The 24,507-nt window shown below is 44.4% G+C and overlaps 1 protein-coding gene across 1 annotated transcript in view; it reads right to left on the bottom strand.

The window, feature by feature from the left end:
• The window catches only part of AGBL4 (ATP/GTP binding protein like 4), a 1,407,981-nt gene that overhangs the window by 15,697 nt on the left and 1,367,777 nt on the right, over positions 1–24,507 (bottom strand). The window contains exon 12 of the mRNA XM_034778118.1: positions 4,120–4,216. Within this exon, the coding sequence (XP_034634009.1) occupies positions 4,120–4,216 (97 nt within the window). The remainder of the gene's footprint in view (positions 1–4,119; positions 4,217–24,507) is intronic.

The following is a 24,507-nucleotide window of genomic DNA, read 5'->3' as shown; positions in this document are numbered from 1 at the left end:
TCGCTCCAGGCCAATGGGGGCTGCGGGAAGGGCGGCCAGCACATCCCTCGGCCCGCGCCACTTCCCGCAGCCCCCATTGGCCTGGAGCAGCGAACCACGGTCAGTGGGAGCCGCGATCGGCCGAACCTGCGGACGCGGCAGGTACACAAACTGGCCCGGCCCGACAGGAGCTTTCTCTGAATAAGCGGCGGCGGCCCTAGTTTGAGAACCACCGGTCTAGTAGATCTGTCGGTAAACAGAGGATTTTAAGTGGCAGGCAGCCTGGTCCAGGGCATTAGATTAGGTGTCAGGGAACCTCAAATCTATTACTAGAGATGTCTTTGACTTCAAATGTAGCCAGGGGCAAGTCATTTCTGTGTTCTATGCCTAAAATTCTCCATCTGTCAGATGGAGACAGTGCCACTTAACTCTTGGTGCTTTGAGATCCTCTGATCAAATGTGCCACATAAGTGTCACAGACTATTATTATTTTAAGGCCTGTCAATCCAGCACCATTCAGCAGCACTAATTCCCTCAAACAACCATTGTTCCATGTATAGTAGCTGGCACAAAGGATCCAATTAGTTTCCTTTCACATATGTATTAACTTTTTGCCGCCTTCCTTTCACGAGTATGGAGAATCTGGTAATGTTATAATGTATTTTCATAAACTGTAGTCAAAACATGTCCTGGTTCAAGTGAATATCTGTGCCATATAATTAGCCCCGTTTACATAGATATTTGGTACCATTTTATATATTCAGATCCATTTCTTTTGTCATTTCCGAGCCAAGGCATAATTAAAGCCTCAAAACTCTCTTCCCAGTAGTAGCTCTAGGACTTTCTCCTTGAACATGTTTCCAGTTAACATGACAGCTTCAAAGAAATACTTCATTTCATTCACCTCTGTGTGTGTGTGTGTGTGTGTGTGTGTGTGTACACACACACACACACACGGCCATCCTTAGGATTTATGGGGCCCTACACAGCATTGTTAAACTGGTGCCCCTGTGCCCGACTTGCTCTTAGCAACACAAACATAAGCTTACAGTAATGGAAAACTTGCCACATGCACTTTATTTAAAACAGTTTAAACAAATGAAGCACACTCTAATGCTGATGGACTATACTTGCACTACAGAAGTAGCGCTATAGAAAAAAATCTGATTTATTCACAGAATGATGCGGAGAGTCCCGGTCCCCCGCAGAGACCTGACCCCCAGACCCTCTCCCTTCTGCCTACTAAGGACACTGCAGTGGACCCCGGGTGAACAGGAGCCTACCTGCAGTCCCGGTCATAGGCCCGGACTCCGTGGATGGGTGCTTCGGGGCTGGAGCACCCACAGGGAAAATTTAGTGGATGATCCAAGCTCCTCCTCTCTGTCCTTCCCCCCCCATGCCTCTCGTGCGCTGGCAGCCTTGTGCTTACCAACTCCTCCCCCTCCCTCCCAGCACTTCTGGAGCAGGATGAGGTGGGGCGGAGGTGGAGCAGGGGTGGGAAGAGGCGGAGCGGAGGCAGGGCTTGAGGAAGGGGTGGAGTGGGGGCTGGGCCTGGAGTGGAGCGGGGGGCGAGGACCCCTCAGCAAGATGAGTAGTTGACGCCTGTGGTCCTGGTGATGCCCCAAATTTTTGGGTGCCCTACAGAGCTGCGTATGCTGCATATGCCTAAGGACGGCCCTGTATACACACACACACACAAAAGAGCTATGATCATACGTTATGTAAATAAGCCCATTATACAAATAGAAAAGGCATTTGTCTACTTACTTACTGGGAGAATCTGATATATTTACTGAGCTTTCAGGACATTAACAACATGGATCACTTAAAATCTATTCCCTAAACATACATCGTCTTTGGGGTAAGTATTAACCAATATGTAGAAATTTACAGTAGTATGCGATAGTAGTCTAGGCAAAAGAATCCTGCCCCCCCCACCCCCCCAGGTAGAGAGCTGAGGGGGTAACAAAAGAAATTGACACTGTGCAAAATGATTCTATACATGTATATACTTCCCTTCTGGTGTATCTGTTTCTATAGAGATGGGCATGGATGTCTGAAGAGATTACAATGCTTCTGTTAGCACTGACAGTGGCTCTTTAATTTAAAAAATAATCCTTACACTGAGGTAACTGAGTAGTGCTACTGAAGGGCATTACACTGCCTGGTGGTAATTAGGTTCTGTAATAGGTTTGGCTTCCCAGACTCAGAGGCAGTGGACACTAGGAGTCTGGAAGAAATGATACATTCAGTTTGAGGAAAAGAGAGGAGGAAGATGCTAGATGCTTTTCATTGCCAGCCCTGCTGGTCTCAGCAGAAGGACAGCAATAAGAACTGCACAGCTGGTGATTCCCCTTCATCCCGGCCACAAACTGTTATGTCAAAGTCATCAGCGGAGAAAGGGAGATGGAGAACGTTTCAACAGTTACTCCAGCAGAACGGGTACAATCTGACCATGTCAATAAGCATCTGCCAAACTGGCTGCAAGTGGAACATACTTAAGACGCAGCGTTCTCAAAAGAATCTCTGACAGCTGGTCTGTGGCCTAGACTGAAATGTGCTATAAAAATATCTTTTTTAATGTCTTCCATCCGGACATTTTTCCCTCCCAAAATGGCGACTTTTCTCAACTGACGCACGTTCCTGCAGAAACCTCATTACAAAATAAATCAGAACCAAGTTTTGGCCTTATGGGAATAGAAGAGAAAATAAATTTAAAAACAAAATAAAAAAGTCAGCACTGAAATATTTGGATTGACCCAAAGATAGTTTTTTTCTGAAAATTTAATTTGGCCGAAGATTTCCAAATTCTTTAGTTTTTCTCCAAATAAGAATGAAAGCAAATGTCAAAATTGCAGCCATTCCTAGGAAATGGAAATGCCAGTCCTGCTTGGTCTGCTTGTCACTTTTCACAGTGCTTTGTGTGTTCAAAGCATTGTATTTATTATAATCCTCCCTGGAGAGCTAAGTCTATTATCCTTGCTTCACAGACAGTGAAACCGTGTGTATTTCTACACTTCAGGCTGTGGGTGTAATTCCCAGCTCAAAGAGACATACCTGTGCTGGCTCTGTTTGAGCTAGTGCTCTAAAAACAGAAGTGTAATCACAGCAGTGTGAGCGGTGGGAAGGGCTAGCGGCTCCTGGTACATGCCTAAGGTCTTGAATGGGATCGTATTAGGGGGAGCTAGCCGTTCTTGCATATCATACCAGCACGGCTACACAATATTTTTAGCGAGCTCTCTCAGTAGAAGCTAGCGCTGGTATGGCTCCTTGAGATAGAGCTGAAGGCGTAAATCCTAAAGTGCAGATGTACCCTGAGGCACAGAAAGGTGAGGTGAATTGCCCAAGGCTATGTAGCAGGCCAGTGCCAGAGCGCAGATGAGAAACTGGGAACTTGAAATGCTCCGCTCATGTCTTCTTTAGTTTACGCTGCCTTTTAAGGTGGTTTCACCCCACTTCCTAGTGGACATGTGTCTGCATCACAACAGCCATTCCAACTGGTCCCGATGGCCGAGGAACCATAAATATACATGTGACTAACCCCAGGGACTGTTCACGGTTGTCAGATTATCAGCCTGCTTCAGCAGCGAAGCTAAGTGTCAAGGGGACCTGAAGCGTTAGCTGCTCTCTCCCTGTTCAAAGTGATCCCTTCGTTCAGGGCTGAGGCTCATTGGCAGGGTGGTGTGTGGAATCCAGCACACTACTGCCAGTGCCAGACTTGGTCTGAAGAGAAACAGAGCCGTTTCCCCCGAGCCCCCAAGATTTCACTTCCAGAATGAAAGGTATTTAAAATACAGCAGGTCTGATTCTCCTCTCTCTTACACTGGTGTAAATTAGGAATAAGTCCATTGAAGACATTGCAGTTTGGCGTATAGCTAGCAGGAGAGAAGAATTCAAGCGTGAGATCTCCAAAATCCCTGGAATAATATTTTAGGCATAACCCAGGTCTTTTTCAGATCGTAACTGCTTGGTTTAGAAAGAAATTTCAATAAAATAAAAAAAATTAGAATAACAAATTTATTAGAAAGCCACAATCCTGTAGATACCAGCGAAGTGTAGTCAGGAAGGGTATTAAAAACGTAGTCCTGGTAAAGCAAGAGAAACAAACGTAAAAAGAGCTGAGATCGCTTTCTGACCTACCGTGTGTTGGGGATAGGTGCCAGTGGTCTCTCTGATATGGTGTTTAGCCGGTAGTAATCCGAGAATGTTCTGGCCACATTTCTCCCTAACTTCATATCTGTGAGTTTTTAGTTAAGGAACTTCTTTGAAAAGGACTTGGGGGTGAGGGGAAACAAGCAGAGTGTAAAGGTAAATTACTGTTATTTGATGCATGAACAAGTTTTACATTAACCATCCCACAATGCCAAAAGCGTCAGGGCAGGGTCAACAAAATAACTTATGTCAGCAGCTAAAGTGAGTGTCTTCTGGTTTGCTTCTTGTTTTCATAGGCAGAAAATACATTGCATGAAACCATAAAGTGAAAGAAACAGGCCCCTCTGATGTACTTTGCAAATGTCACTGGGATCTCAGCATACTTTCCTCTCTCATGAGGGAAAGTAAATACCCAAGAAGTTTAATCAGGCACGGTGCACATTAACTTGCTTCTCCTGGTCCAGGGTATCCTCCTGCAGGAAAACAGCCAGCATCTCAGCAGTACTGCACTTGCCTCCAGGAGCTGAGATCTAGAATTTCATGGCATGAACGCTAAATGGTTCAGTACGCAACCTCAAAGTTGGGAGCTGAAACATTGGCTTGGGTTCATCTTGAGCTGCACACACCTGCTGACCTAGGAAGGAGCTCCTGTACTTAGGTTCTGTGGTGTAATTCCTGACCTAGAGACTTGGATTTGAAAACAGAACTGGGAGGTACACGGTAGAGACTAATCCTTGGAACTGGGAAGGGGGAGGGCATTGCACAAAAATAACCTATCAGGCCTACTCTGTCTCTAATCCCCATGAATTTCACCGAATGCCAAACTTAACATTCAGTACTAAGTAGACACTGCGCTATCAGAGGGCCTGTGCATCTTGCTGAGATGTTACAGCAAGGCAACTGCTCTGAGCCTTCACTAAAGTGATTGACTTGGTAGAAATTAAACAATCCAGGGTCATTTTAAAAAAAAAAATGGGAACACTGTTGTCCTGGACAATGTTTGCATTGGGTGAAATGCATCCCGGTGCTGAGGGTCAGCGCAAGGCCTATGCAGTTCTCTGGGCTTGCCTTCAACACTGGGTGAATTTCGCCCATTATGAATGAAACAGGTTTCATCATCTATGGCTCTGCCCTGTGAGATTTTACTGAGGACATAAAGACTGCTATGTTTGCCTACGCAGTCATGAACTGCTAGTCTCCAACGAGCACCTGGGGATAATCAAAGCCAAAACACTATATATATATATATATATATATATATAAAAAAAATCTAAATTCTACTCTGCAGTATTTTTCAAGGTGTCCATTGGCCAGTGACAATAACTACTGTTTCAGTGGCAGTTACACAGTATGTGAGCTGGGAACTTCACTGTACAGAACCTGGTGAATCGAAATTGACCACAACACTCCTTCCATTGTAGCTGCTCTGTGCCATTTTCCTTTGCCAGTTTAGGAAAATCAATCTATTTCAGTTTTATTTTGTAAAATTATATCAATTAGCTGCTGGTGCTTCCATTAGAAGGAAATTCTGGAATTGCAACGTGCCAGGGGTTTTTAAGCCACTTGCATAAAGATGCCAGCTTCTAAATGAAGCTTTTCTTATCCACCTACTCACCTTAGGATATCAGAACAAATGAGATTGAGACATCAGGTTCATGCAGCCTGGTCAGAACCCTATTCATTTTTTTTTTCCAGAAAGGGGGAAAGACTAACTTGGAATAGTCGAAAGTTTTGACTCTGTGACTGGAAGCTGGAAATGTTATAAACAGATGTGACCCTAAGAGGCCTGGTAAATTAGCTAAGGTCTAGTTGTGGTAGATGACCCTTGATGACTGTTCAGAATTGCAGTCCGGCCAATCCTGGATCGGGTTCCTCCTATATAGTTTCCAGTGTTTTAAGTGGCTCCACTACTTCTACTGAAAGTCTGTTTCAAAAGGCTTCTCCAATAGGACTTTAATGCTAATGTTCAACCTACCACTTCACATGCAGTTGACATCTATACTGTATATCCTATGGGCTCTGTTATACCACTCAGGACAATCAGAACTATTGATATGCACAATATAAATCTGGGAGTATGCATGGGCTGTGGGGGTGTTACCTATGTGTGTAATAGTCAGCCTAGGAGAAAATTAGCATAGCTGCAGGATAAGGTAAGTTTCCTTGCATTCTGGCTACATATTACAGGGCTACTGCCGGTATGTGCATGGAAGTGTGACGTTAGAGAGTTAGAAGATCCTATCACTCCATAGAGGCAGCATCTCTTGGAAAGAGTTTTCTCATTGTTGCTGGAATTTGGGGATGGTTGGGGTTTTTTTATGATTCTGCAGATGCTAAACTCAAAGCAGCAGCAAAATTTATGAGTTCCAAGTAGCTGGAGAAAGAAGAGGAGAGGGCTGTTAAACATTTATGGCTTGATTTTATGCTCTCTTTCATTTTGCCCAGCACATTAAAAACACTGAGCAATAACTGGACCCAGGAAAGTCTCCAGGACATTTTGTCAGGGCTAATGTCTTTAGATTCCTCTGCTAGAATCAGCCCCCACTGTCCTCCTCTTTGTCTTTCTTTGTTGCAGGTGCTGTGGTGGTGGGAAGTGCCTGACTGACAGCCCTGGGGAGGGAAGCCCTCTATTTACATCTACAGAACAGGTGCAGCCTAGGCAACCGTCATGCTAGCTTCTCCATGATACCCCACCATTGTGTTTCAATGGAGAGGTCCATTTTTACAGCTGCCTCTTGTCAGTCTCCATGCCCGATACAGACCTCTATGTCTTTGCTAAGGCTGCCAACAGACTGTGCTCACTGGCACCAGATGACAGAACAAGGAGTAATGGTCTCAAGTTGCAGTGGGGGAGGTTTAGGTTGGATATTAGGAAAAAATTTTTCACTAGGAGGGTGGTGAAGCACTGAAATGGGTTACCTACGGAGTGGTGGAATCTCCTTCCTTAACGGTTTTTAAGGTCAGGCTTTACAAAGCCCTGGCTGGGATGATTTAGTTGGGAATTGGTCCTGCTTTGAGCAGGGGGTTGGACTAGATGACCTCCTGAGGTCCCTTCCAACCCTGATATTCTATGATTTTATAATTCTATGATTCTATGAAGGGAAGCAGCAAGTTTGGGAAAGTACAGGAGAGGGTCTGTTCTTGCACATTAGCTGCCAAATTTTGCACACGCAAGAGTTTCAGATAAGGACAAACTTTTGGATCCTCATCCGAACCAAGCCGAATGCCCCCGACTTCTTACTATTTATTATTATTCACATTTCTAAGGCACCCACCATTGGAAGAGCGAGGCAACTGAGGCAGTCATCCATTACTTGTTTTCAATCAAGATTTGCTGCTCCGATTGTGCGCCTGCCTGCTTCACAGCCCCCAGTATTCTGTCTGCACCAGGACGCAATAACAATCTCCATTTGGAACCCAGTTAGCAGTACAAATCATTAGTGGAGAAACTAAGTGTTGCTGCTTTAATAGCTCACTAATCATTTAATAATGTCACTACTGCAGAGCGCAGTGGCACCATCCATCAGCTTTTGTTTTGCTTTTAGAAATTCAGGGTCATTCTACTTCCCAGGGTGTGGATTCTCTCTCTTTCCCCTCTCACGAAGCACAGCAAACTGCTTTAAATAATTAGAAGCAGGACGGCTCCTTCAAGTTTGCATCTCATTTTCATAAGGTCTGATGTCATTTCTTTGGACCAGGAAGTGAAGCTTTGGTGACGAGGAGGATTTGACAAGGGCAAACCCAGTTAGCAGCCCCTGTTCGTCTTTGATAAGTCCTGTGGGGTCTCTGCCAAGCAGATCACAGTTCTGTTTTTATGTCTCATCTAGAGGACAGCACCTCCATCAATTTGAAACACTGTGCTGGGTTATTAGTTTATGGAATTCATCCAAGTTTAGTCCTCAGCAGGATTTAAAACATTGACCTTCCAGTCCACAGGCACCACTTACCAGACCTGTGTACGCCTTTAGTTTAGGCAAACACATCTAAGTTACCCTAAAGAAAGGGAAGGGGCACAAAGGGAAAGAAAAATGAGATGCGCGGAGAAAAAAAGATTAAATCTTTGGAATAGCTCAAATTAGAGATCGGAGGTTGCTCTCTATTAGACAACACTGAATTCTCCAGCAAGTCTCAAGCCACCACAACAAAAATCATATTGTTTATGAAAAGAGGAAGACATTTTTGGCTCCCAGATGATGGTGGGCAGCGAGTGTATTGTCAGCTCCCTATTATCTCAGGAGATATAGATGATGTTTCCCTGTACATTTAGAAGCACTCCCATCAATGGATAGAAGCCACTTCTAACTGCCATTCTGAATGAGGATGCTAATTGGAAATGGCATTAACTGGCTTTAAACCACAGCATTATATCATGCTAGGGTGGATCAGCCCTGGTGTAATAATTTATTAGCACTATTTTCTCCTCCTTTCAGTTGTTTGTTCCCGTTGTTTCTATGGACTGAAATTAATCTTTCATCACTAATCCAGTGCTGCCCTGACCTGATCTGATTGCGAGCATAACAGTCAGGTTAGATACAATGATAAAAGTGATGAAGAGTGGGAGTTTTTGGAGAGATGGTGTCCTGGGAGCTTTTCTTTTCGAGACATCACCATGTAACACACATACCTGTGCAAAGCTGAACAGCGAGTGCTGATTTTCTGGGCAAAACAACACATCCTTCCTTGGAAAAAGCTACTTCTGGGAAGCATAAAAACTGTGGCTGATCATAGGCTTAAGTATGTTCTAGTGTATCCGGAAATATATGTAAATCTGATACACAGAAATCGTTAGCAATGGGGTAACTTGCTAAAAGGTCAGAGGTTTTGAGGCCTAGCTTCTTCCCATTGATGCTTATGGCAAAACTCCCATTGATCAATGGGAACAGGCCTGGGTCCTTAGGTTGGGAAAGCACCCTGAAAGCCTCAGATGATTGAATATCTGAACCTCCTGGGTCTGCATATCTCAAACAGGCTTTTTGGTCAGAGTTATGGCACTTTAAACCAAAGCTGGATGTCTCTCTAAGAGATATGGTCTACCTCAGCCACAAGATATGGGCTTGATGTGGGAATTACTGGGTGAGGCTCTCTGACCTGTGTTATTATGCAGGTGGTCAGACTAGATGATGGTCCCGTCTAGCTTTAAATCCTATGAATCTATTAACTTCCTGCATCTGATCCGTCTGGACATATCAGAAGAGCTGGCTGTCTCCCAGTATTCCAACATATGATATCACAGTAGGTATATTCCCATGTCCTCTGTCTCTGGTTCCAGTCAGGGCCTGAAAGCACGGAGGCTCATGAAAACACAACAGAATGGCAAATTTGGTTCTTCTTTGTTATTCTTCAGATGTGTTTCCTCAGCGATTCCTGGCTGACCTTTGCCTCCTCAGCGTATAGGCAGGAATTATGCACAATCCAACAACATGCATTTTTCTCCTAAGGAAAATCCCCAGTGATTATGAATTACAGAATCGTTACCATGCACATAAAGCAAGTGAGTAATGCTTAAATCAATATGTAAATAAATAAATAAATGCAAATACAGCCAAAATAATACCGGGTGCACAACAGGGTGACTAGATGGTTTGATATCTGACTCCACATGTGATTGATCGAAAGGAGAATGATTTTGCAGAAATATTCTATATGCACAGGACCTGATTTCTCATAAACACTAATGCCCCTTTAAACTGATCTGACTACATAAGTTATATTGACACCCAGAGCTGAGCAAATCATTCTTTTTTCAGTTGGGTGGTTGAACTGAAAAATCCGAAAAAAAAGAATCATTTGTTTCAAACTGAAACTGGATTTTTTGTTGTTGTTGTTTTTCATTTTTCTCACCAAAACAAACAAAAAAAACAACACATTTTTTTTGGTTGAGGTTGATTGAAATGTTTTTGCATGTTGATTCATAAATAACATTTTGCTTCAAAAATATTGTCTTGAAACGAATTATCAAAAACATTGGGTTTTGAAAACGTGCAAACAAAATGTTTCAACATTTCTAAAATTTTTCAGCTGAAATTATTCACCAAATTTGTGACCAATTTCAGTACCTCAAAAATTGCACTTTTAAGTTAATTGACTATTGGTCAACCAAAAATATCATCCAGTTTTATTTCTGATCAGTTTAAGGCTCCTATGCACTGTCAGGATGGCATAAAGGGGCCGTAGTATCAATGTGAATAAGGCCTACAGTATCAGAACAAAGTAGAAAATGTTTTCTCCCTCTTGCTGTGCAGGTTCCTTAGGGGGGGTTATCTGAGGGACTCAGGTAGGAACCACACCGTCAACTGCATATTAACCACCATAAAAAGAGGGTGAGTATTAGCACCATTGAATTTTAATTTGTTATAATGCATATTGTTCCAACTTCCCTCGAGAAACTGGTACACATTATAGTTTTAAGCAAGCTGGCTAAAACCAGAACACTGCAACTTCATTAGTTACACCAAGAATGAATTTGGCCCACTGTACACAGGCGGAGGAGATGAACTCACATTAAACTCTGGGACTATGTTCTTATACAGTACCAGAAAGATACTAGGGTAAGTCCATTCCAGTTATTTGAACTGTTTCTGATCTTTGTATTGTTTAATTCATATCACTTTCCAAATCTGTGGGATAGCTGACCTCTGCCCTTCACGCAGTTAATGAAAATTACAGAGCTGATTTTGTTTGATACACAGAAAGAAGGGTCAGGGGAGTAAGCAGTTTATGTGAAAATTCAACTTTGGCTATTTTCTTCTCTTCATGACCAGTGTTCTTAAATACACTGGGGAAGGAGTGGCAAGAAAGCTGGAGGCTTTAACAGTTGTTTTATTTCCTACTTCCAGTTAGGTTGGAAATGCAAGAAGAACGGAACAACGATTTCCAGCTCCAAGTGGAATCTGAAAGTACAGAGCAGCAAATGAACACCAATGGAAAAATCACATTGTGAACTTTCTCAAGACGCAGTTGGTCCACCCCTGATTACACCTTACACACTTTGCAGTAGGCTACTGCATTTCTAGCTATTCTTGTTAGACATTCCTCACTTGTGTTTGACAAATAATGCTCATCGTAGTCCAAGTGAAATCAGCTGCATGCTTGACAGCAGAACCACTGCTACTGGCCACCACACCAAAAAGATGTTTGAAACAATTTCACAGCTCAGAATCGCTGGGAGATCAAAGAGTCAAAGGTCATAATTGGGCACTATGGAATGCAGGAAGCAATTGACTCTTTCTTCCCCTCCCTGCAGCTTGTGTTTCAGGACAGGGAATAATTACTAGCACTGACAAGAGTGAACCCAAGAAGAATAAGAAATGTGTGTTTTGCGGGGGGGGGGGGGGGGGGGAGAGAAGAGGTATTTTTAAAAGGCCTCTTGGATACATTTAGTTTTCAAGCTAAACATAGGAGAGAGATTGAGATGCACAATGATCCAAGAGATTGTGGATATTAGGAATGAATGAATTGGTTTGGGGAGGAAGATGATAAATCCTGAATTGTTGACTGCACTCTGGGTAGCCTATGAGCCAGCAACAAGGTAGGACCCGCAGAAGAGAGAATGTGAGGCATTATGGCTCGCCTCACTGTCCCCTTATGATAAGGAATCTGTTGGAGGGTTAGTGATTGGGAATTGGGAGTTTAGGAATGGGGCAAGAAAAGGGATTAAAGGCTTGATCACTGATGTCAATGAGAGCCTTCAGACCCTTAATAGGGTTGGGAGTGTGTATACGAGAACCACCACTGAACCACTTGAAACTCACCCATCATTTACAGGCTACGTTCTTTCTTCGAGCGCCAGCTGTGGCGATGGTGGCTAAGGGATGCTTGGGGCAGGGGAGAGCAGGTGTGAAGGTGCAGGGCGTTAGTGACAGTGCCCAGATGCACTGTCTCGGAAGCGCAGAGGCAATTCGAATGCCTCCTCGGCCCAGGACGAAGCCCGCTCTGGAAGGACAGGGATTTAGTCTCTCTATCCGAAATGAATCTCAGACCATTTCAAGGTCACATCTCCCACACAGTGCCTGCCTCAGAACTCCAACCAGCGTGGGGCCCAGCTAAGTCCCTGATATTTCTCTGCATCTTGTGCTCAAGTGCAAACACCGGGACCAGGGATACCCTGGCCTAAGTGCATATGACGATGCAGAGAGCTCCCAGTGCCCTCTCGCCTGCCCTTGTGTGTGACTCTGGCCAGCCTAGCTGTAAAGTGTTCATTTGAAAGAGTGGAATAGGAGCCATCGGCCATCCTGCATTTACAGCAGCCGTTCCTCGGTGAGTTCACTTGGCAAACACCCGTTGCTCGTGGTTTGAGCGCAGCTGAACTAGGCAACACCAGGTTTAAGTTGTACTGATCACATCTGGGGTATTGTTGTGCCCCTCTGTCTCTCTCAGGCTTGGCCTCCTTCCCCAGCCTGTTCAAATGGGAGCTTGGTTTCGATAGCTGACTTGCACTTTCTGGACACCAGGCGTGTCGGGTTATAGAGCTGTCAATGCTGTGTCCATTCCCATAGTACCAGTTTAGGGGGAGTGTTGTTTCCCAGATCTCATTTTAGTACGGCCACATACAGTTGGTTGTCAGTGGGAGTTATGCGTGTATGAGGAATGCAGGAACTGCCCCCATGCAGGTGTTAATAGTTGAATTTGAACTACATCTGAAAGGGACCATCCAGTAGAAATGACCCAACTCGTACCTCCTGTAATGCTGCGGGGCTAACCCCAAGCCACCCTTGTGTAGTTTAATTAAATTAAAGAGGAAACTCCTTGTGGGATTGCAGAAGGGGTGGGTCACAGAACCCCTGGATGACAGGTGATAAGGACCCCTAGGCCTTTCATGCAGAGGCCCTTGTTTTTGCACACTAACTTCTGGTCTCCATAGGAGCACAGCTCCCATTGGTTTCCAATGTTCTTCTTTGGTGTCTGCCACTCTCCAGGGCGAGGGGAAAGGCAAGGACTTAATGCAGACTGGGTCAGAGTGAATTTAGCTGATTTCTGCATGAGCTAGGTTGGGGGAAGATGTTGTCATTCCTCACGGGCAGAGCAAAGGGGCTTCTTTGGGGTTTGAGGAGGGGATGGTGCCAGGAGGTGATACTCTCCCATTCTGCACCTCGAGTGTCAGGTCCTTCAGCCATCCACCCAGGAAAGTGGAGAGGATAATCTGGTCCTTAGTGGATTTCTTTCCTTTTCCCTCTTGCCCTTAAATAATATAAGGAAGTGTCTGGCACCATTGCAAGGTTCCTGGGCATTGTGAAGAGACAAGAGCTGGACCCACACAGAGAGGAACTTATCATGGGGACTAATACTGGGAACTGTTGTGGTACAAACCTTAAGCCACCCATAGATACAGATGGAATTGATAGGATTCCTACCATGCTGAGAAGGAGCAAAAACAGCTTGGAAGCACAGGACATTTACTGCAAATGCTCCACCTGACGATAAGGAATGCTGAGGCCACGCCTGGCAGATTCTGCATGTGCCAGACCAGGGAGGAAAGATGCTCTCTCTATACCACACCAGTTTATTTTTCAATGCAAGCACCACTCAGGGTCAGAGAACAAGCTCTTTATCCGTTCATGGCTCAGTCATGTGTGAGGTATAATCCCACTGTGGGGCAACAAACGTTGGAGAGAGCAAGGTGTGGTCTGGTGATGTAGGACTGGGAGTTGGAACTCCTATTCCAAACCCCACTCTCCCAGGGTGTCCTCCTGTGACCGTGAGCCAGCCTTTGCAAACTTCTTTGCCTAACAGTTCCCCTCTGTAAAATAATAATCACACACACATATATATCCCTCTCCCTACTCCTCACGTTTATACACAGCCAGCCCCACATAGACATACATACATATATCTATATATCTATATGAGAGACTCGGTCCCCACCATCAAACTGCTCACTGTATTGCATGAAAGAATGAAAGCAAAGCCAATGTAATAAAATACATATTACCCACTTAAAAGACAACCACATAGATTCATAGATTCTAGGACTAGAAGGGACCTCGAGAGATCATCGAGTCCAGTCCCCTGCCCTCATGGCAGGACCCAATACTGTCTAGACCATCCCTGATAGACATTTATCTAACCTACTCTTAAATATCTCCAGAGATGGAGATTCCACAACCTCCCTAGGCAGTTTATTCCAGTGTTTAACCACCCTGACAGTTAGGAACTTTTTCCTAATGTCCAACCTAAACCTCCCTTGCTGCAGTTTAAGCCCATTGCTTCTTGTTCTATCCTTAGAGGCTAAGGTGAACAAGTTTTCTCCCTCCTCCTTATGACACCCTTTTAGACACCTGAAAACTGCTATCATGTCCCCTCTCAGTCTTCTCTTTTCCAAACTAAACAAACCCAATTCTTTCAGCCTTCCTTCATAGGTCATGTTCTTAAGACCTTTAATCATTCTTGTTGCTCTTCTCTGGACCCTCTCCCATTTCTCCACATCTTTCTTGAAATGCGGTGCCCAGAACTGGACACAATACTCCAGTTGAGGCCTAACCAGCGCAGAGTAGAGCGGAAGAATGACTTCTCGTGTCTTGCTCACAACACACCTGTTAATGCATCCCAGAATCACATTTGCTTTTTTTGCAACAGCATCACACCGTTGACTCATATTTAGCTTGCGGTCCACTATAAACCCTAGATCCCTTTCTGCCGTACTCCTTCCTAGACAGTCTCTTCCCATTCTGTGTGTGTGAAACTGATTGTTCCTTCCTAAGTGTCAAACTTCCTCCTGTTTACCTCAGACCATTTCTTCAATTTGTCCAGATCATTTTGAATTATGACCCTGTCCTCCAAAGCAGTTGCAATCCCTCCCAGTTTGGTATCATCTGCAAACTTAATAAGCATACTTTCTATGCCAATATCTAAGTCGTTGATGAAGATATTGAACAGAGCCGGTCCCAAAGCAGACCCCTGCGGAATCCCACTTATTATACCTTTCCACCAGGATTGGGAACCATTAATAACTATTCTCTGAGTACAGTTATCCAGCCAGTTATGCACCCACCTTATAGTAGCCCCATCTAAGTTGTATTTGCCTAGTTTATCGATAGGAATATCATGTTAGACCGTATCAAATGCCTTACTAAAGTCTAGGTATACCACATCCACCGCTTCTCCCTTATCCACAAGACTCGTTATCCTATCAAAGAAAGCTATCAGATTGGTTTGACAGGATTTGTTCTTTACAAATCCATGCTGGCTATTCCCTATCACCTTACCACCTTCCAAGTGTTTGCAGATGATTTCCTTAATTACTTGCTCCATTGTCTTCCCTGGCAAAGAAGTTAAACTAACTGGTCTGTAGTTTCCTGGGTTGTTTTTATTTCCCTTTTTATAGATGGGCACTATATTTGCCCTTTTCCAGTCTTCTGGAATCTCTCCCATCTCCCATGATTTTCCAAAGATAATAGCTAGAGGCTCAGATACCTCCTCTATTAGCTCCTTGAGTATTCTAGGATGCATTTCATCAGGCCCTGGTGACTTGCAGGCATCTAACTTTTCTAAGTGATTTTTAACTTGTTCTTTTTTTATTTTATCTGCTAAGCCTACCCACTTCCCATTGGCATTCACTATGTTAGGCATTCCTTCAGACTTCTCGGTGAAGACCAAAACAAAGAAGTCATTAAGCATCTCTGCCATTTCCAAGTTTCCTGTTACTGTATCTCCCTCCTCACTGAGCAGTGGGCCTACCCTGTCCTTGGTCTTCCTCTTGCTTCTAATGTATTAATAAAAAGTCTTCTTGTTTCCCTTTATTCCTGTGGCTAGTTTGAGCTCATTTTGTGCCTTTGCCTTTCTAATCTTTCCCCTGCATTCCTATGTTGTTTGCCTATATTCATCCTTTGTAATCTGTCCTAGTTTCCATTTTTTATATGACTCCTTTTTATTTTTTAGGTCATGCGAGATCTCGTGGTTAAGCCAAGGAGGTCTTTTGCCACATTTCCTATCTTTCCTATTCAGTGGAATAGCTTGCTTTGGGGCCCTTAATAGTGTCCCTTTGAAAAACTGCCAACTTTCCTCAGTTGTTTTTCCCCTCAGTTTTGATTCCCATGGGACCTGACCTATCAGCTCTCTGAGCTTACCAAAATCCACCTTCCTGAAATCCATTGTCTCTATTTTGCTGTACATCCTTCCTTAGAATTGCAAACTCTATGATTTCATGATCACTTTCACCCAAGCTGCCTTCTACTTTCACATTCTCAACGAGTTCCTCCCTATTTGTTAAAATCAAGTCTAGAACAGCTTCCCCCCCCAGTAGCTTTTTCAACCTTCTGAAATAAAAAGTTGTCTGCAATGCAGTCCAAGAACTTATTGGATGGTCTTTGCCCCGCTGTGTTATTTTCCCAACTTATATCCGGATAGTTGAAGTCCCCCATCACCAATAAATTTTGGGCTTTGGATGATTTTGTTAGTTGTTTAAAAAAAAGCCTCATCCATCCCTTCCACATGTTTAGGTGGCCTGTAGTATACTCCTAGCATGACATCTCCCTTGGTTTTTTTACCCCTTTTAGCCTAACCCAGAGACTCTCAACACTTCCGTCTCCTACGTCCATCTCCATAAAAAAATCTAATGACTAATTCCTTTTTCTTTAAAAAATGTTAATTAATTATTACGTGGGACCCATCGCAGTGATTCTATCAACGTCTTGGGAAAACGAAGCTTCCAGGGGCTGTTAAGGAGGAAAGGATAAAATGAGATGGATGTCCGGAAGGAATGACATCTAAATCATCAAGCCAATCATTGTTGCCACATTCCAGCCAAGAGGTGGCTGCATTTCAGTGATGGATAAAAAGGATCTTTGTGTATAGTTTTGGAAGTGCTCTGAGATCCTGTGGGATCACAGGCAGCGCAGACAACGGGCTGGATTCTCCGCTGAGCTGCGTCTTGTACAGTCCTTCCACCGTTGCCAGCGACTACGATTCATCAGCACTTTACATCCTCTCTGCATGGGTGTAAATGACACCACAGGGGGCAGGGCAATGGAATGTCAGCCGCAAAGCAAAGGCACTCCAGGCCAAGTGAATTACAACAGTGTAACACCAGATTACACTGGTGAAGGGGAGAAGCAAATCACGGGGGTTATTACTAGTACAGAAGCCACGGAGTTTGCCTGAGCGAGGGAAGAGTACAAACATTTTACAAATCCATTTTTTCCCCACAGAAATTGCCTCACTTTATATGACAATTCCCATTGCCAGATAAATTTAGCATTTTCTGAAACCTTTGATTTTCCCTTTTTGTTTTACATGCAAGCTGTAATGCAGCGATAAGGTGATTTTATATTATATATATTCCTCCACAAATAGTACTGCTCTGCCTTCTCCTCTGATTGCAATCACAAAGCCCATGCTAAAAGCCTCCTGAAAGCTATTTGCCAAAGCCAGCCTCTAGTTTTCTGGCATACCCCCCGGGGAGGGGGCGTTGGCAGCATTGGGACTATACCTTTCTCTCTCCAAGGTTACGAGGCTGTGAATGCCTGTGACTCCGCTATTTCCCACAGAGCATTTAACTCAGACGGGGATGCGGCCTTACTAAACGTCAGATCTAGAGACTTTGGGCTGAGTTCTCTCACTTACACCAGTATAAACCAGGAATATCTTCATTGGCATTACACCAATGTAAAACTGGTGGCAGTCAGAGGAGAATCAGGTCCTTTTAACCTAAGGAGGAGTTTCTAATGCAATCAGCTATTCTGGGTATTAGCAGACATCTGTATTAGCTGATGGGATGGCTTTAAAGTCAGTGTATGCCCTTGTGAACAGAGCATTTGTACTAAGAAGTCTGTAAACCAACACAATCTGTAGTGTCTGGAATTTTTTTTCAGAGGCCTCTCTGGTAACTCATCATTATCCAGTGTCTCATTTATGGCTTTACCGTAAAAATCATCTTACTTTGAGCCCTGTTATCAACCCTTACTCGTGAGTAACTCCTAAGCAGTGGATTGGGAGTTCAGACTGAATGAAAAGTGCTGGATGCAAGATTCCAGAGGAGAAGAGGCAGTTGGGACATAAATACTGGTTTTCTTTTAGAGAATGCTTTTTGGACTGAATGAATGTTGGTGGAAAGTTGGACACTGGTGGGCCCAGACCATGGTCTATCATGGTTACCAATATTGTCTCATTGTTTCCTTATACTCCCCCTCTGTCGGTATCTATCTGTTTTCTCTTGACTTATACTAGACTATAAGGTCTTTGTATAGTACAATGGGGTCCTGGGCAATGACTGAGGCCCAAGGTGCTGTGGGAATATAAATAACTGCTCCTAATAATAATGCCAGGAAGCTGATTTCCCTCTATTTATCAACCAAACAAGTTCAACGGCAGTGCAGGTTTTCATACACGGCCCCCTCGCTGTGCCTCAAACACTGGCCTGGAGGGACCTTCTCTACAGGATAGCTCAGTCCTCGGGGCCTCTTCTACTGCCAGGAAGACATTTGTTAGGTACCAGCAGTGGTTTTGTAGCAAGGATGCTGATCCACTGGGAACTGGACTGAGACTAAAAAGCCCCCAGAATGGGAACAGTTTTCACAAACTTGTTTCAAACTGGCAGCTTAGAGTCTTTGGCCCAGATCCTCAGCTGCCCCCACAGGGGAGAAGCAGAGTTTTGTGGGCAAGCATCAGGGACCTTGGCTACAGTGTCCTGCTCTTGGGGCTGGTTTTGCTTTGGCACAGCCATGAGGCCTGCCCCAGACTCCTCCGGCTTGGCAGCATCTCCAGGGAACCACCAGAGCATGCTTCATCCAAGGGTGGAGGAGGTGCATCTATGCCTACTGGGGACTACCCTGTGTTGGAAGAATAGCTAGAAGGGGAGATATGGTTTGTTCTCACACCCTTTGCACTGCCAAGCTGCAGAGTGAGGGACCAGGCTATTCATTACTGATCCAATGAGACCAGCGGGATGCCCGTTCCTACCTCTCCATCCACTAAGATGGCCCACAATTTAAAATTAAATTTCTCTTGGAAAGTTCTATCTGCAATCACAGAGAGAGGCTCTCTTCGGACTGAGTAACCAAGCCCACAGCCAGCAGTACCGAGTCATTTGAAATCCGTTCTGCCTTCTCCAACTAATTCAAATATCGGTTGCACTCCACCTTGCTTTTCAAAAGCAGCTCAAACAAACACACAAACAAACTGACTCCATTAGGAGCTGCCAGAGCTGACTGGCGCCCTTTCAAACACACCCCTTTGAAAAGGCTAATGAGTCTGAATGGGGAGGAAGAGACGGAGGAAAAAGGAGTGGGGCTGATTCTGGGAGGTGCTAGGGTGGGAGTCAGTGGGAGAAGAAACTGCTCGGCACTGCACAGGATCAGGCCCAGAGAGAGAGCCCAGTTTCCTTGGCATAGCACGCCTCTGAGGTCTTTATAATTCATTAGAAAAAGCGGGGTGCTGAATAATCAGGGTGTGGGGGCGAAGGGGGGACTATTGCTAACTACGATCCCTAGGAGCCTGGCATCTCCAATCTCTAGCTCCCGTTCGAGTCCCTGGTCTCCCTGAAGTGAGCGATCCAGAAAGCTGAATATTGACAAAACATAATGAGCTCATTGAAATCTAAGCACTGCAATTAGCAGGGAAGAATGGAGCAGAGGGGCTGGGACGCCAACTGTCATTATTTATAATGTTGATAATAACTTACATGGAGTTAAAAATATCAACATATCCCAACGCTCGCTGGTATTTTCTAGCCCTCCATTAGCTCAATGCCCAGCGAGTACGTGACACCCAAAACACATGAAGGCAAATGACTAAGGCCTCAGTCTATAGCCCACACACCCTGGGTCCACCAAGGCCAGCAGCATCAGGTGGAAGTGAGCAATGAGTCGATACAAGCCAAAGGAGGAGTATGTAGCATCCCGCTCCTCCTCAGACATTATCCTGTGCTAATAATGGCGTCAGAGTGATGCAGAGAAGAAATGGAGCTTTCCAGACAACCTGTCCCTGCCTCATGTTCATCCAGGAACAGTTTTCATTCCCTCCCAGGCTCAGACCCCGCCAGCCCCTTTTCACTTGATGTTGAAATTCACCCCTGCTGTCAAGATGTTGCTTCCACAGCCCTGCTGACACTAAGGGCTCCTCACCAATTAAATCAAACCCCATCCTGGACAATCTGGAGTTGCTGAAGAGTTGTCAGACACTGATGTGGTGGGGGCTCTGTGAGGCATTGTGATTCCTGGATGCAGTACCCCGCTGGAACTCAGTCTCTGTACCAGTCCTTATGCCCCCTGCCCTCAGAATGAGACATGCACTTTAGCTGAGTAAAGTCCCCCAGATGAAGGTACAGAGGAAACCATCTCTCGTCTCCTGAGCACTGATGGTTTTTGTAGAGTCATAAAAGCCAGAAAGGACCATTAGATCTAGTGTATAATGGAAGCCTTAGAACGTCATCCAATTACTCCTACATTGAGCCCAATAGCAGGTGTGTGACTAAAGCATATCATAGAGAAAGTCATGCAGTCAGGAGCTGAAGACATCAAGAGATGGAGAATCCACCACTTCCCTTTCCTACCCACTATCCCTCTCTTTGCTGAGCCCTGAAATGCGAGGAAGAAATAACAAAGAATTGGGACAAAAGTAGACACCTTTTAGAACTTTCTGAATCGCCATAGCATGTAGAGAATAGCCAATGGAAGGAAGGAATCCTATGCATGGGCTAGTTCCTAAGGAAAATTATATACTTGGGAATACAAAAGGAGAAGATCAAAAACTCAGCGGCACCAAAATTATAAGTAGGGGTGACCCTTATCAAAGGTTCCAGTCTCACCCATTGTCCAGGCCAACAAAGACCAACCAATGCTCTCCATCAGCTTAAGGGACAGTGTCAGTTAAGTGCTAATGGAGAAATAGCTTGGAGTGAAAACATATTGAGACAGATATTGGTATAGGACACAGAAAGGGGAAAATTGTGGCATGGAGAAGCTTGCTTTGACCATGGCTCATTGGGTATATAAACCCAAATATACTTGTGGACTTGGTAGAGGAGTATTCATGTGCTTTTTGGGTAGAACCTGGGTCCTCTCGCTGCACAAGTATACGTACGGCAGCATCTGAGCCACAGCAACCAGAATTTATTGAGGCTTCTTCATTAAAACTAAAGTGAGGTGTAAAAAATAAAGGGAGGGAGTGACGGGAAATAGGAGAAGAGTGTATTTCAGTAGAACATGCTCAGAGAGAATGCAGGAGGTGGTGGGTGAAATTGAATGGGAGAAAGGCAAAAACAGAGTAAATAGAAATTGTTCCAAGATAATTGAAAGTATGTCCGAGCACTTGTGTGTGCTAGCTAGCAATAAATATGCTGCCTGGGAAAGCGAGCCAGTGTGGGCAAATAAAAGAAGTGCAAAAAAAGCAATCAAGGGGAAGGAAAAAGCATATGCAAGCAGAGCTGTAGTGTAGAGGAAAGAGGACAAAGAATGAAGCTGAGAGGCTGGAAATGGTGCAGAACTCTGCATCTTGAACTGCATTCAAATCGGGCCCTTCGGCCTAGATGCAGTGGCCTGGAAGAGCAGCAGCTGGATGGAGATCTGAATTGTAAGTGATGGCATCTGTCAGAGATAGTTGGTGTGTGGGGAAACATGGTTGGATACAATTACCTCTGTCTGGCTACCTCTTCCAATACAGCAAGTAAGTACCTGAAATCAGGCTTTGCTCTAAATGTGGTTCCACTGGGTATGAAGCAAGTGAGCTTCAGCATGTAGAGTAATCCTGGTGATCAATGTCAGCTCCCGGCTCTCCAGGGTAGGTACCAGTGTTGAGCACACCTGGCTAGAACAGACAGGTTCTTGCCTCTCTAAACAGAGACTTACATGGAGGATAAGCAGAAGTTCTTCAATATGAAATGGGCTCTCCTACATAAAAAGCCCATTCTTTTATCCAGAAGAAATATTACACAGAGAGGTAGGAGATCTAGTGAGCAGCGGTGAGGCAATCAAGGCCAATACAATAGAAGTACAAGGCAAACGTTTCTGTTCAGATCCGTATGGTGAATCCTGATCCTGCTTGTATTGTCTTCCGTCGTGGATGCCCAGAAAGGCTTCTGTGATCAAATGGGAGTGCCACATATACAGAGGAGAACAGAATATCACACCATGGCTTCAACAGTCAAATTTCGCCCTAGCGTCTTTCAAATAAATAAGCTATAGAATTAAATAATGCAGGACAGCATGTGGTATAAATTGTAGAGAATTAACTGCAGATAACAATAGTAGATAATAAAATACTTGGTTTTTATCTGTTATCTTAAAGAGGCCAGTAAGAATGATCATCCCCATTTTACAGATGACATAACAGAGGCACCGAGAGCTTAAGTGACTTGCCCGGTGTCACAAAGCAAGTCAGTGAAAGATCCAATAAGAGCAACAAGGTTTCCTAACTTGCAGTCTTGTGCTCAGCCCATAAGACCACAGTTTCCTTATGGTCCTCCTATCCTCACAAACTGCCAATTAAGGGTGGCAGTATAAAACCCTTCAACACAAAAAATAACTGTATGATGAGCAGGGCTAGGGGAATAGTGTGAAAATATTTTGACAAATATTTGCTTGAATTGTAAAAACAAAATCCCAGCTCCGCTCCCAAGTCCGGAACCGGTGTCAAATTCAGTTCTTGGGTGATTTTCCACCCCCGTTATTCAAGCTGCGCTACCTCATTACAACTCATGGACCGTGCTCTATGCCAGAGCCCACTGCTTTCACTGGGCTTTGGAACAGTTGCATGGTTAATAAACCACAGGATTCTTTCAGGAGGCTAAAAAGAGATGGAGAGAGAAACGAAGGGATCCAGGCAAGGAGTTAAGGGATGTTTGCGGATGAGATTTGAAAAGAGGCAGAAAGGCGCCTAGCCCAATATCTTGGCCCTTGTCCATGCCTCTGAGAATGACCTGCAATGTACATATTTGATTAAAAATGGAAGAGACCAACCCACTCCAGTACACACATTCCCCGACTGTCATGGAAGCCTGATCTGTTCTGTTTGTTGCACCATTTCCCAGGCAAGCCCCAAAGTGCCTTTGAACTGCTGTTGTCTTGGACAGTATGGAAGGATTTCATAATGCTTGTTTGCTGCATCCTCCCATCATGCCTGCATCTTGGAGGAAAGACAGACTAGTTCATTTTGAAGTCAAGTATCCGTCTTTTCGACTGCTTGCATAGACCAGGGCATCAATAAATTAAAGCTTCTAGGGATTAATTGACTGGAGCAGGGTTGGTTAACTTTATGACTAAATGGGAACTAATCAGCTACCAGGCAGAACGGAGCAGTGTTACATTTGCACTCAGTGAGTTTGAGCAGAGAGAAGAATAAAAAAAGATTATGGATGCCGAACATAGAAGGAAAAAGGTTTTCTCCCTAAAGAAAATGTACACAGGCTTTCTTAGATCTGAAATGATATCTCCCTCAACCTCCTTTCTTTGTGAAAATCACTACTTCTGAAGCAGAAATTCTACTGAAGGGAAGATCCTATTATCAGCAGCAGTCACATTTCACAGCAATGTGATTAACTGCCGGTCACATGGTACCCTAGCTCACCACTTGTAGACAGCTCAATAATTTTAACGAGGAAAGAAGAGTCTTTCTTTCTTTCTTTCCCTTCAGACTTCTCTTACAAGGCAGGCAGTGAATTTGACCCTTAAGGAAGACCCCGCAGGGACCTGGATATCACTTATCAAGTCTAAATATGCATCCCTGATCCAGGTTGATGGGAAGTGTAGCATCCTCATCTCGACTTCTCCCCCCAGAACAAAACCAGTCACCTTGGCCAGGAAATGTACTACCTCAATCACAGTCACACTTCAATCACCAGGCTGTCTCTTGTCTCAGCTCCTGTCCTTGGTATGGAGTATTTACAGCCCATCTGTCTGTCTCAAACACACTTCTCACTCAAGAGGGAAATTAATCTCTCTCTCTCTGCTCTCTCTATCCTTTCCCCCCTCCTCCTTCCCCTAACACTTGCAATTTGCCATCAACAGCTTCCCTTTTCTCATCTACAATTCTCTATGACTTTGAAAATTGACTGCACCCACACACCTGGGCACACTGATAGATAATTGATTGCATTTTTATTTCGCTTCTTTCCTAAACTGTTTTCCTTGCTAATGGCCAGATCCCCAGTGTTTGGGGTTTTTTTTGTTTTTCTGTTTTTTTTTTTTTAAACAGACATTTGGTTTAGAGGGAGAAAAATAATCTAGGAACATTCCCACTTCTGCATGTTAAGGGGATTAAAAATACATGGAAATGGGTGAGGATCCTAGTGGGGGTGGATCAGGTCTCCCTGACTGAGGGATATAGGGGCTAGTAAGACAGATTCTCCGTGGCTTTGCAACACGGCATGACGGAGTGGCAGTGTTGAAGGGAAAAGCAGAGCAGGTAATTTCAGGCAGATTCCATCATCATCACCTCATCATCAAATCT

This window comes from Trachemys scripta, chromosome 8, assembly GCF_013100865.1.
Source record: "Trachemys scripta elegans isolate TJP31775 chromosome 8, CAS_Tse_1.0, whole genome shotgun sequence".
NCBI classification, from domain to species: Eukaryota; Metazoa; Chordata; order Testudines; family Emydidae; genus Trachemys; species Trachemys scripta.
The sequence above is the reverse complement of the archived record's forward strand: the minus strand, read 5'-3'. Positions and strand labels throughout refer to the sequence as shown.